Source organism: Mastigoproctus giganteus, chromosome 10 (assembly GCF_048544385.1).
Source record: "Mastigoproctus giganteus isolate SK-2022 chromosome 10, ASM4854438v1, whole genome shotgun sequence".
Lineage (NCBI taxonomy): Eukaryota > Metazoa > Arthropoda > Arachnida > Uropygi > Thelyphonidae > Mastigoproctus > Mastigoproctus giganteus.
In genome coordinates this window covers 26,855,884-26,870,773 of record NC_143584.1, presented here as the reverse complement: position 1 = coordinate 26,870,773, position 14,890 = coordinate 26,855,884, and the positions used below count along the sequence as shown (strand labels likewise).

At 37.4% G+C, this 14,890-nt stretch overlaps 1 protein-coding gene across 6 annotated transcripts in view; it reads right to left on the bottom strand.

Annotated features, from left to right (window-relative positions):
• Nucleotides 1–14,890, bottom strand: part of CadN (neural cadherin) — a 1,307,274-nt gene that overhangs the window by 908,828 nt on the left and 383,556 nt on the right. For all 6 annotated transcript variants that reach the window (XM_090383767.1, XM_090383766.1, XM_090383769.1 and 3 more), the window contains one exon: nt 1,326–1,515. In XM_090383767.1, coding sequence (XP_090239893.1) covers nt 1,326–1,515 — 190 coding nt within the window. The remainder of the gene's footprint in view (nt 1–1,325; nt 1,516–14,890) is intronic.

Genomic DNA, 14,890 nt, shown 5'->3' with positions numbered 1-14,890 from the left:
AAGCTTTTTCACGAGTTTTGGTGATGAATATATATTACAATTTGGGTTTTGAATAATTTAACGTGCCTAACTCAAACTGGTGTCAGAAACCCAATTACCCAAATAAGCCTTGGCAGTCAACATGTTAAATAAACAGCTGACTAACCATTTGGGGAAGTCTTCTGATTGAAAGTAATGCAATACCATTGCAAAGTCAAAGTTTGCTTTATGGTGAGAATTAAGACCATTGCATTATTTATGCAGTTTAAATTGTTTTGCAGCCAGCAAGATTTAAAGGACAAAAAAATACAACAAACATTGTATTTTATTGTATGGATTCATAAAAGCAAATGAGATCATTGATACTAATACTGAATTAGCTTAATATTTTCGGGTTTTAAAAAGTTGATTTTTTTTATATATATATACAGGGCGTTTCAAAAGTGATGGTCAATAATTTAAAGGTGAACTGTACAGACTACGATATGCAAAAAAAAGCCTAGTAAACATGGGTCCTTAAGTGAATTGTTTTCATGATATTGCACATTTCAAGTTGGGGTCCACCACTGACTTGTTTGTTTAGGTTAGGTTATGCTCATTCTCTCCCTTTCTCCTTTCTCAATGCTCTGAGACATAGCAGGCATACCAGTACTTGTTAAAGGACAGTCAACATGGAAAGAGGTTACAGCAATGAAGAGTGCGGACATGCATTTCATGTATGGTAAAGCCAACGGCAGTGCACTCGAGGCTGCAAATTTGTACCAAGAAGCATTTCCCCGATGAAGGCAGCCCAACATGCACACATTCATCAGGCTACATCAATGCCTTAGAGAACATGGGTGCTTCGCACATGGAGTACGAGCAGATAGGCACAGAAGCATAATACCTGATGTTGAGGAAAAGGTGTTAGAAAGAATAGAACAAAATCTAAGAATTTCAACAAGGAGGGTTGCTTTGCAAAAGCATGTACTGAGTCATAGCAGTGTGTGGCGAATTTTACGTCCCCAATTACCGTACCCCTACCATATCCAGCATGTACAAGGTCTCAAGGAATACAGACTACCCTCCCAGAGTGCCCCCATAGTCAGTGCCGGATCTTAACAGAAAATGTGCATTATCTCCAAAATTGTTCATTTGCAGCCCGATGTTCACTGAGACTTTGTTGCTTATTTTAGTTTGTACTTTTCACCTTTAAATTATTGACCATCATTTTTGAACCACCCTGTATATGTATAAAAAATGTTATTCATATGTGCAATAAAATTATTCTTCCAGGAGAATTATTACTATCTTTAGGCATTTTATTAATCATAAAATTTTCAAATGTGTGCAAAAAAGAAACTTACCTCCACTCTAACTGTTAGGTTGTATTGCTGTATTCTCTCATAATCCAGTGGATAATTTACATATATATCAGCCCAAGTGTCTCCATTTTCTGACCTTTGACTTAAATAAAATGTATCTTTCTTGTTTGTTTGCTCTGTACTACCTTTCATCAGAGTATAAAATACTGTAGGATTATCAGGAATTCCAGATCTGATAAAATCATAATAAATAATTGCAAGTGATTAAATCAAAAAATAAATATTGAAATCTATAAACTATATAAACGACAATTAGTTGTTTTTTTATATATATATTTTAAACTGCATTTATTCATTTCCCTTTTGTTTATATTGACAGTATTTGCTATATGCAAGATTATTGGTTTTTTGATTTTTATGACACATGGGCAACTTAGGCCATGGTGTACTGTCCAAAAGTAAAATACAGTAAAAGTTATTAGTAATTTAAAAATAGGTTCGTATGTCAGAGGGTATAAATGATAACTATTAAAAATGCATTTATACATACTTGTATCAAGTTTATAATTTGTAAAAACTAACACACTTCAGACATGCTGTCTTTGTCAGATAAAATCTGACTATATGCATTAGATTTAATCAGATAATTAAATGTGCTAAAACATAGTTGCTGCATATTCATAAAAAAATTTTAAATGCATTTTTGATTGTGCTGGCAGTGTAACACCATTTTAACAATGCTATGTTGTTATTTTTGGTTTTTAGGAGCATTAGCAACTAAGGACATATTGCTCCGGGATATGCAGTGGTCATTCCCTGACCTTTCTGCATCCTCCATATTTTGTGGTCAGGGGCTTGAACCCCGGTCTAATCAAGAAGTATGTGCTATGCACTGCTGCTCCTGCCCACCTGGCTACGGACTAGCCTTAACAAAGGCATAATGACATTGGCCCGCAGCAGAAAAGAATGTATAAGATGACTGTTTCCATCCTATACAGTTCTAAGTGAAAACAACTTCCTCTTTATGATTCCTCTGCAGACTGTACTGGCATAGTTCAATTACAAGCTTAATCTGGTATAATTTTTGAAGTTTTCCCAATAACAGCATTCACGCCATGAATGCTGTTACTGGGAAAACAGTTTCCTTCATACTGTTTGCCAATTGTCCGTATAGGGAACTAACAGGCAAGAGTTATTTACAGCCACTGATGGTTTGGTTATGTTAATCATTTCCTCTCATTCCAATCTGGCGGAGGATCCAGTAAAAGCAAATATCAAAGTCAGATTCCAAAACATAATATAGCTTCTAATGTACCTGGGACAAGACTGCAGCAGTAATTCTGACAAAGCATGCGTTTGTTAAGGGAAAGTCTTGTCTGACATATTTGACTGGATACTATGATGTGGTTATAAAGGAACTGGATGCAAAAAATAATTTTGATATCACATACTTGGATTTCAGAGAAGCTTTTGGCACATGGAAGACTACTGTACAAACTGGAGCAGTATGGTATTATGGGTAAGTTGCTACAATGGATAAAGGGGTGGTGAGTAGGAGAAGACAGAGTGGTAATCAATGGATGCTACTCTTCATGGACTAATGTTATTAGTGGAGTCCCCCAGAGTTAGGTGTTGGGTTCATCATTGTTTTGTATATTTATGAATGATATTGATGAATGTATATAAGGCTTAAAGTTGAAGTTTGCAGACGATATAAAGGTTGGAAGAGTTATTAATGACAGATGGCAGTGTGCTACTGCAAAAGGATCTACAAAATTTGGGCAGATGGGCTGAGAAGTGTCAACTGAAGTTTAATATTGACAAATGCAAAGTACTGCATATAGGTCGAAGTAACCCAAGAGAAACATACCAACTGTGTTGGTAGAAAATGAAAAAGATCTAGGAGTAATTGTGCAGTCAGATATCAAGTTTTCTGGGCAATGCAGACAGGCTACCAAAGCTGTTGTTTGTTATTTGGTTTTTAGGAGCATTAGCAACTAAGGCCATATTGCTCCAGGATATGCGATGGTCATTCCCTGACCTTTCCGCATCCTCCGTATTTGGTGGTGATGGGCTCGAACCCCGGTCTCCTTCCCACATGGCTACGGAGTCGCCAGCTACCAGAGCAGATCATGGGGTATTATCAATGATATACAGGAATTTTGCTAGCAGCAAAAAGGAGGTGATTATCCCTTTGTATAAGACAATGGTCAGGCCATACCTTGAGTACTGCGTACAGGTCTGGAGACCTCATTTTAAGAAGGATGTAGAGTTGCTTGAACATATACAGAGAACGGCAACAAGATTGGTGAGGGGAACAAAGGGGTGCTCTTACCAAGAGAGGCTTGAGTTCTGCAAGTTGCAGCATCTGGAGACTAGGCACCTGCAAGGTGATCTGATTGAGGTGTATAAGGCCTTGAATGGTTTGAGCAGGCTCAATGCTGATGGGATACTTCCACTTGCTCAGATTAAGAACCTGAGGTTGCATAGATTCAAACTGAGGAAAGACAGTTGTAGAATAGATCTGCAGAAGTTTGCCTTTAGGCAGAAGGTAGTTGATTGCTGGAACAGATTTCTAAATTTTGCTATAGAAGTTGATAGCTTAAATAAATTTAAGGCTGAACTAGACAAACTTTGAGAGAATGGATGTGTGAAATTGTTGGGTTTTTTTTTTTTTTTTTTTTTTTTGGTTGATGCTACTTAAGCTCATACGCTTGCTTTCTTCTATCATATGTCTTCATTACTACTACTACTACAAGGCCAGCAATGGATTTTTGATGGTAGTGGGTTTCTATGTAATCCAAGGCTAACTCTAGCATACGATTATGCACCGTATATCACAATGCCTGGAAAGACAGAAGTAGATTCCACAGATAGTTCTGACTTCAAGATCTCTATAAACTAGTAAAAAGTCAGAATGTTTGGTTCAATGTGCTGAACAGCATTGCAAGTAGACCAATTACAGTATAAAAGACTTTCTCCAGTTTTTAAGGAAGAAGTCGCATGCTGGTGCATGAGCATGCCAGAGTGGTAACGGTTGTTTTTGTGACATTGCAACTTTAACTGCCACATGTAGATCCCTGAGGAGCTCTTGGATATAAATACCACATGGTTCAAATGGTCTGGCAAGGATTTCAGTTTAAGAGTGTGCTGTAATGACAACTGCTTTTGTCAAAGCAATAGGGACAGTTCATTTTCTTCCAAATATTACAAACTTATAACAGATGTTATAAATAGTCCAGTAGCAACACAAACAGCTTCATCATGGATGGGATTTAACCACTGAAGTTGCTTTTTGGAAGATGCATATACCTGGGACCTACACCTCATTTTAATTGCACAAGTGCATGATTCAATTCAGACTGGATAAAGTGCACTAATCTGCATTCCAGGAGAGAAAGCATGAAGGATGTTACTCTCCCATGCACTTTGTGTGCAGTTGACATATACACTGACGAAAGGAGAACCTTTTGTCATAAATGGGTCCCAAGAATTTTATCTTAGGTACTACTGAATAGCATTTTGTCCAAGTCTCATGTCCATTTCAGGATAAAGATTACATTTGTGATAAAAATATATGCAAACAGTCCTTTGCAGTGAGAATCTGAAACCATTAACTTCTGCCCAGGAGATGAGGCAATCAATAGTCTGCTGAAGTCATCTTTCAAAGATCCTCATGTTGAATGACTGGAAAAATACAATGAAATCATCATCAACACACAGGCCACTATTCAGAGTTGGAGAGAGTTATTCTGGGACAAAATTTACTTCGATGTCATAAAGAATAACACTTAAAACTGATCCTGAAGGTACTTCCCTTTCCTTTCCAAATTTGTGTGAGATCCACTCTCACACAAATTTGGAAAGGCCAATGGAAGATAGACACCAGATGCTCACATGCTAGGAATGCATGTGAACCAGTATGAACCTACTCCTAGGAAAGTAACACTGTATCCTGGAAAAGAGGTTATTTGCTTCTAAATATCATATATAAGATAAGCATTGACCATTCTCTCTAAATTTTCTAAGGAAAAGCGAGTCAGAGCTCCTTGTATAAGGCACTAGTCAAGCCACACCTTGAGTATTGCATACAGTTCTGGAGGCCTCATTTTAAGAAGAATGTAGAATTGCTAGAACAAGTACGGTGAAGGGCAACAAGATTAGTGAGAGGAACAATGGGGTGCTCTTACCAAGAGAGGCTTAAATTCTGCAAGTTGCAGAATCTGGAGACTAGGCACCTACGAGGTGATCTGATTAAGGTGTATAAGGCCTTGAATGGTTTGAGCAGGCTCAATGCTGATGGGTTACTTCTGCTTGCTCAGATTAAGAACCTGAGCGGGCATAGATTCAAACTGAGGAAAGACAGTTGTAGAATGTGCCAAAGTTTGCCTTTAGGCAGCAGGTAGTTGATTATATTTCCATTATATGGATGATATGGAACATATTTCCATCTGTTGTTGTGGAAGTTGATATAAATAAATTTAAGGCTGAACTAGACAAACATTTGGAGTGATCGGATTGGCGAAATGGGAAGGTGTTTTTTTTTTTTTTTTTTGGCGATGCTATATAAGCTTGCTTTCATTAGCATTAGCATTAGTAGAGGCATACAATGCAAGAAAGCAAGCTTATGCAGCATCATCCAAAATTAAAAAATAAAAACCCTCCCATTTCACCCCTCCATTTGTTCCAAATGCCTGTCCAGCTCAGCATTAAATTTATTTAGGCTATTATCTTTCACAACAAAGATGGAAGCCTGTTCCACAAATCAACTACCTGCTGGCTAAAGACAAATTTCCACACATCTATTCTACAACTATCTTAAAATTTGAAACTATGCCCCCTCAGGTTCTTAGTCTGAGCAAGAGGAAGAATGCAATCAGCATTCGGCTTGCTCAACCTATTCAAAGCCTTACACACCTTACACCTCAATTAGATCTCCTCGCAGGTGCCTACTCTCCAGACACTGCAATTTGCAGTGTCTGGAGAGTCTTACTTAAGCCTTTCCTTGTAAGAGCACCCCTTTGTTCCCCCTCACCAATCTTGTTGCACTTCTTTGTACTAGTTCTAGCAACTCTACATCCTTCCTAAAATGTGGCCTCCAGACCTGTACACAGTACTCTAGGTGTAGCCTGACCATTGCCTTGTATAATAGCATAATTGCCTCCCTGTCCTTGCTAGCAAAATTCCTATATATCATTGACAAGACTCCATGACCTGCTCTGGCAGCCCGTCTGCACTGTCAGCAAACTTCATATTTGATTGAACAATTACCCCCAGATCTTTTTCACCTTCCACTTCGCTGAGTGTAGTACCACACAGTTGGTACAATTCTCTTCGGTTACTGCTACCCATATGCAATACTTTGCATTTGTCAATGTTAAACTTCAGTTGCCACTTCTCAGCCCATTTTCCCAACTTACCTAGATCCAGTTGGAGTAGCATACTGTCTTCAATGTCATTAACAACCCTGCCAACCTTTGTATCATCTGCAAACTTGGACATTACACCCAATATACCTTTGTATATTTATCAATATCATTGATAAATATACAAAACAACAATGGACCCACTAATAACATTTGTCCACGAAGAGCAGTGTCCATTGATTACCACTCTCTGTAATCTCCTAGTCAACCATCCCTTTATCCATTGTAGCAACCTACCCTTAATGCCATACTTCTCCAATTTGTACAGTAGTCTTTCATGTGTAACAGTATCAAATGCTTTCCTGAAATCGAAGTATATGATATCAAAATTATTTTTGGCATTCAGTTTCTTTGTGACCACATAATAGTATCCAATCAAATTTGTCAGACAAGATTTCCCCTAAACAAACCCATGCTGTGTCTGAACTATAACTGCAGTCTTGTCTAGATGATCCTGCATTGCCTCTTTAATCAGTGGCTCCATTATTTTTCCTGAAACAGAAGTTAAACTAACAGATCTGTAATTACTTGTGTCACCCTTTGATCCCACCTTTGTGAATTGGGGACACATTTGTACATCTTCAATCCATGGGGACCTCCCTTGAGTCCAAGGAAGCTTTCATAATTATGGCTAAGAGTTTGCTTACTTCCTTTGCTGCCTCCTTTAATATAACTGGATAGATCCCGTCTACCCCAGAATGTTGAAGTTAAACATTCCTTATGTTTAACTTCAACAATTTCTACTCCACTTTGCTCTCAGTTATTACAAAATCACTTAGCTCCCTGTTAGCATTTGATAAACGTCTGGCACTTCCCTCATTGAATAACTACTCATGTGTGAATGTAGATGCAAAATACTAATTTAGTTTATCAGCTACTTCAGCAGGGGATCATCAATAGTCAAACCATCTATGTTAAGTGGACCAATCTGATTCATCCCCTTCCTTCTAGAGTTTACATAAGTAAAGAACTCGCTGTTTTTCTTTGCATTGCTTGCCAAAGATTTCTCGTAATCTGCCTTCCACTGCCTAACTTCCTTTGTGACTTGAATACAGACTAGTTTATACCTGCCATAGGCTTCTGTGTCACCTGATACTTTATATGCATCCCATACATTTTTCTTCTCTGCTACAAACTTCATTAATTCATTTGACATCCATTTAGGCCTAAACCTTGAGCAGTATTTCTTAGTTGGAATGAAAAGCCTAGTATCCTCCTAGTATCCACCAAACAGACTCAATACTGCATTTAGAATTCAACTTTGGTAACATCATCAGTTGATCCCACTGTACAGAATTTAAAACTGTCTGAGACCTCTGTAGTCACCTTTATGAAAGAAAAAGCCCTGCCCTTTAGCCTTGATGGTAGTTACATCTTTAAGTAATTCCCATATCAGTACATTGTGATCACTGTCACCCAGTGGGTCCTTTATCTGCAAATTCTTAATGCATGAATAATCACTGCTGATAATCAGCAGTGATTATTCATGCATATCAGATAAAGAGTATTCTCCCTCTGGTTCCCGCTCGAACATGTTGATGTAGAAAAAAGTCATCCAATAAATCTACAAAAGTCTTGCTAGTGTGCAAGTGAGCAACCCACAAGTTCCAGTCAATATCTGGAAAGTTAAAATCCCCCATTATAAGACATTCTGATTTACTGGCCCACTCTATTTCTCTGCACAATTGCTCATTATACTCATCAGATTCATTAGGCCTATAACACTCACCTACTCTCATTTTTCCTTTCTCAGTGCTTATTTCACACCAAACAGACTCAATACTGCATTGTCCACCAACGTCAATTGGATGCACTTCCTTAGATTTTATGTGTTTTTAACTAACAGCATAATCCCTCCTCCCTTCCTCCCCCCCCCCTGTCCTGTCTATCCTTCCTGTACACATTGTACTCCCCAAATTACAATTCTGCACTGCTTATATCTGTGTGGCACCACGTCTCTGATATCCCAACAATATCTGCCTTTGATGTCTAGCACTTCAAGCTCATCAAATTTATTAACTATACTCCTAGCATTGCTGTACATGCAAGTATACATGCACCTGTTCTTACTCTTGGTTACCCTAACACAGCCCACGTATTTACTTGTTCCACTATGACTCCCAACAGTCCTGGAAATCTCCATCACCTTGCTTTCCAGGCTGCTGCTCATTCTAATTGAAGCAATGCAAGAATCACTTTTGCACCTGCCTGTGTTGTTCACTGTTAACCTTTTTGTCTGTGTATCCCCCTAAGCTAGCAGTTTTTTGAGCTATCTAACACTGCCTCGATAGCATCAGAAAATATTCTTGTCCCCTTTCTTGCATCATATGCCTCAACTAATGTTAACAGGACATTACTTAGATGAAAATTTAGGACCCCTAACTAGCTTTAAGAAAACACAAGAACAAATTACTTATGCCAGGGATCTGTAACTGACCTTCACTAAATATTCTGTTATACAGAAAGAGCATTTGATCCACAGTTTTGGTGGAAGTTGTTTAATCATTTAATAATAATTGTTATCTTGTCCTACAGCACTTTCCTTGGTAAGGTTTATAGCTATTTTAAACTCTTGAATGGTAAACTACACATTATAAAGGTAAAAATCCTTTTATTTGAAGTTAATTGCCCAATTTTGATTTTTCTCTTTTAGGACCAGGAACTCTGGAAAGATAGATAAGGTTGCACAAATGTTAACAAATGCTGAATGGATGTGCTATTGTAGTTGAATCTGCAATTGCACAAACCCTTGTAATACAGGATTGATTAAGGATGCTACATGTATTTTCCTTTCATTTTTCCGAGTTTATCTCAGAATTCCCTAGAGCTGTTTGAGTGGGTAATAGAGGATGTAAATAGAGTCCACAATTCCCTTCGGCTCTAACATCAAAAATAACATGCTTTGGCAAATGAACATTTAAAGGGCTTTAGTGGAATATTGTCAGAATATCTCAAGACAGCCAATCAAGTTTTTTTTTTTTTTTTTGCCTTTTTTTTTTTTTCTTTTTTTTTTTTTTTTCTGCTCTCAAATTCTACATTCCACCATGGTTTTGGATATGGTAGAAACCACATAGATGTTTTTAGAATTACAATTGCAGCTGTATGAACAATATGATCTGTAAAGGATATCACTATCACTCAGAGGCTCCTTTCTGACTGCCTGCATTGATATCAAACTCTGCCAGATGGTGAAAGGCCTTCCAGTCAGCCTGACCAGTCTTTCCTTGATCAGGCTAACTGTGATAGCCTAAAAGGAAGACATGGACTTCACAAAATAACAAACTTATCATAGGGAAGTGGGTTCATATGGGTTCTCCTCAAATGCAGGGAGAAGAGATGAGAGCATGTGGAAGGAGTTAGTTCCCACATTTAGAAGGGAGAGGCTCTTATCATTCAGCATAAGGTCTATGACACAGTCCCTTCCATTAATGTCATCATTACCCATACAGGATGTTATGTCCATTGAAATCTCCAAGAAGTAATATACAAGAAATCTTTGGCAAAGGATGCAAAGAAAAACAGCAAAGAGTTCTTTACTTATGTAAACTCTAGAAGGAAGGGGGTGAATCAGATTGGTCCACTTGATATCGATGGTTCAACTGTTGATGATCCTGCTCAGCTAGCTAACAAACTGAATGAATATTTTGCATCGACATTCACACATGAGGAGTTATTCAGGGAGGGGAATGCCAGAGGTGTATTCAACTCTGGCAGTAAGTTAGATAGCATTAGTAGAGGCATATGATGCAAGAAAGCAAGCTTATGCAGCATCAGCCAAAAAAACAAACACTCCCATTTCACCCCTCCGTTCGTTCCAAGTACCTGTCCAGCTCAGCCTTAAATTTATTTAGGCTATCAACTTCTACAACAAAGGATGGAAGTCTGTTCCAACAATCAACCATCCGCTGGCTAAAGGCAAACTTCTGCACACTATCCTACATCTGTGATAATCTTGTAATAACTGAGAGTAAAGTGGAGGAGAAATTGTTGAAGATAAACACAAGAAAGGCACCTGGGGTGGATGGAATCTATTCAGTTATATTAAAGGAGGCAGCAAAGGAAGTAAGCAAACCCCTAGCCATAATTATGAGAGCTTCCCTGGATTCAGGGGAGGTACCCATGGACTGGAGATGTGCAAATGTGACCCCAATTCACAAAGGAGGATCAAAGGGAGACACAGGTAATTACAGAAATATTAGTTTAACTTCTGTTCCAAGGAAATTAACAGAGGCACTGGTTAAAGAAGCACTACAGGATCATCTAGACAAGACTTCAGTTATAGCTCGGACACAGCATCGGTTTGTTAAGGGGAAGTTCTGTCTAACTAATTTGATTGTATACTATGATGCAGTCACAAAGGAATTGCATGCGTAGAATAACTTTGATATCATATATTTGGATCTTAGAAAAGCCTTTGATACTGTTGCACATGGAAGACTGCTGCACAAATTGGAGCAGTGTGGCATAGGAGGAAAATTGCTGCTATGGATAAAGGGATGGTTGAATGGGAGAAGACAGAGAGAGTGGTAATCAGTAGACACTGCTCTTCGTGGACTAAGGTTAATTAGTGAAGTCCCTCAGAGTTCAGTATTAGGTCCATTGTTGTTTTCTGTATTTATAAATGATACTGATGATAGTATATCAGGCTAAATAGTATATCAGACAACACAAAGGTTGGCAAGGTTGTCAATGACACTAATGACAGTACACTTCTGCAACAGGATCTAGAAAAGTTGAGCAGATGGGCTGAGAGGTGGCAAACGAAGTTTAACATTGACAAATTTAAAGTACTACATATGGGAAGCAGTAATCCCAGAGTAACATATCAACCCTGTGGTACCACACTGACAGTGGTAGAGAATGAAAAAGACCTGGGGGTAATTGTGCAGGCAGATATGAAGTTTTCTGAGCAGTGCAGACGGTCTGTAAGAGTAGCTCATGGTGTCTTGTCAATGATATACAGGAATTTTTCTAGCAGGGATAAGGAGGTGATTATCCCCTTGTATAAGGCAATGGTCAGACCACATCTTGAGTAATGTATACAAGTCTGGAGGCCGCATTTTAAGAAGGAAGTAGAGCTGTTGGAACGAGTACAGAGAACGGCAACAAGATTAGTGAATGGATCAAAGGGTTGCTCTTACGAAGAAAGGCTTAAGTTTTGCAAATTACAGTGTCTGGAGACTAGGCACCGGCGAGTGATCTGATTGAGGTGTATAAAGCCTTGAATGGCTTGAGCATGCTCAATGCTGATGGGATTCTTCCTCTTGCTCAGAATAATCGCCTGAGAGGGCATAAATTCAAATTGAGGAAAGACTGTTATAGGATAGATGTGCGGAAGTTTGCCTTTAGCCAGTGGGTGGTTGATTGCTGGAATAAACTTCCATCTGTCACTGTAGAAGTTGATAGCTTAAATAGATTCAAGGCAGAAATTGACAAACATTTGGAGCGAGTGAATGGGTGAAATATGGTTTTTTTTGGCTGATGCTATATAAGCTTGCTTTCTTGTATCATGTGCCTTTGCTAATGCTAATATAGGGGAAGGCAACTGCATAATAAAATTATCAAGGTAATTATCAAAGTTTTTGGGGGATGTCTGTCCCAGGAGACACAGATAAAGCACAATTTTAGTAAGAATTCTTCTATAAGCTTAACTGCTACTGCCCCTATGCTTGTTGTGAGTACAAAAGACTGAAAGTTGGTCTGGTTGCCACAAGAGTAGCAACTCCTCCATGGGCAAGTCCATCCACAGTTTTATCTTTATGGATGAGAGTAAAACTATGCAAGGAATGGTCTCCATTTGCCTTTTTTTTTTTTTTTTTTTTTTTTTTAAGTTTGTCACCTGCAAGCAAAAGTATAGTAGTTCTAACTTTTACAGATGGACGTGTCATCTGTATTTCACCAGAATCCATAATGTTATTTGGGCTTGGCAGATCTATCAGTCAGACTGCAAAGTACCAAGGGCTTATTTTTCTTTTTTTGGGGAAGTATGGACACTGTCCATTTTTTCCTCAGCAAAAAGTTGCAAGACTGATCTGCATGTATCTCCCTACATTCTACACCATCCATTTTTTTATTGTACTACCACTGGTGCTTGGATTTTTTTGTGTTTTCTTTACCTTTATTTGCTTGGATTTCAGTAATAATGGATAATTAGAAGGTACTGATATTAGAGTGGCAGCTGACATGGAAGTGTGGAATTGAGTTCTCGAAAACCTGCATGGAACACTTAGAGTGGAAGTGTTCCATGCAGGTTTTTGAGAACTCAGTTAATAGCAGGCAACAGAAGTCAATGACTCTGTTGGTAGTATAGTCATTTGTGTTTGTGTCTCAATGATCACTTTTTTGTAACTTTTATGCAAATCTACTACAATATTTGTTTCAGAAGGAAGCAAGGTGAACATAAATAGGTGATTCATCATTTGTGACAAGAAGGTTGTTGCTGTTCTAAAAACCCATACAATTTTTTTCCCTCTTTGAGCTATGTAATTATTACTCCAAAGTGTAGAAAGTGCTACACCACTATGTATAGTGTTTTGGTGGATTCTGTTGTCTATATAAAAAAAAAAAAAATCCACAGAATTCTAAGTGGAAAAAAGTGTACACATATAATTTGAAAATTTGTGTGCTTAACAGTTTTATCAAGTCGCAAATGGAAATAACTAATAGTATTTAAAATAATATACATACAGCAGATGCATCTTACTGCGATCATTTCAGAATACAGCTTAATTGATAACAATAACCAATTGAAAACAACAGTATTGTCTTTTGATGCAGGGCAGAAATGTGTATGCAGACAGAAAGAAAACTTAAAAATCAAGAAATCTAAAATACTTTAATTTGACTGCCTCCTATTTCTTCAACAAAGTCATCGATAAAAATAGATTGTCAATGTTTCTGGAAATCCATACAAACTATTTTTAAAAAATAAAGAAAATATTAAAATCAAGAATTATAAAAGGGTTACCACTCTACCGTAAAACAGTCAGATTTGAAGGAGTAGAGATACAGTACTTTTTTTCATGGAATAACACAGATAACCATATGAATTGTACCAAACAGCAGTAACTAGACATGCAATGTATCAGAGTTCAAGAACACATTGAGATATTACATAATCATTCCACAGCATGTGAATAAACCATAATAAGGCAAAAAAAAAAAAGGCTATAACAAAAACCAAAATGCTGATTACAATAAATGTCATTTTTCCTATGTATTAGTGTCTGATCGAGACCATGAAAAAAGTGATAACATTACAATGACAATGTGTGTATGTGTGTGTTTATATAAAGAATAAGAATATATAAGCAGAAATTCCAGCACACTTTTTACCAACTCAAAAGTGGAAGTGCCAAATAGCCTTGTTTATATGTTATATTTATTTAGAAAGTTTCATTTTTATTTTCAGCAAATTAAAAGTTTTTATTATATTTCTGCATATAAGTAAAATATAATACATAATATCATATACGTAATATATAAGCAGGAATATGTGACCTTATGTAATTGTGAAATTTTACAAGCTTAATATTTTTATTAACTCTAAAATGTAAGTGCCTAATAGTTTCATGTTTATACTTAATATTTTTTTTTTCCCCCAGCAGAATTAATGTTTTTCATATTTCTGCTTATACAGTCAGTTCTGTTATAATGTGAATTTCCACACCACAAATTTGCTCCAATGCAATTGATATATCAGGGAACAATGTGACTATAATGCGATTTTTGCATTGGCTCATGCACTATTTTGTCAATGAGTAACACCAGGTGAACATAAAACCCGGCACCAAGCTAAATGTAGCAACCTGCGCTGCAATACATACAAGTTTACGAAGCTTAAAAAATGTCAAACGTCAAATGGGTAAGAGCTATATTTCCCATTTACTGTAATTGTATTGGTCAGACACACTATTGTCATTCGCTGTATTCACAAGATTTCTTGTTCGAACAGAAATTTCGTGAGATGGGATAGCATGAGTGTAGGAGCACATTTCTGGAGGTCACTACTATAAAACAATAAAAACAATTTGCAGTTCCCATTTTATTGGGCTTTTCTGTTAGCGCAGTCTAATTATAAATGGGTAGTAAACTTGATCTTACTGCATTTGCCAAAATAGCAATATCTAGAATTCTGTAGATTTTCACATTATGGTGAAATTTGTTTCCCCTTCCTCTTCT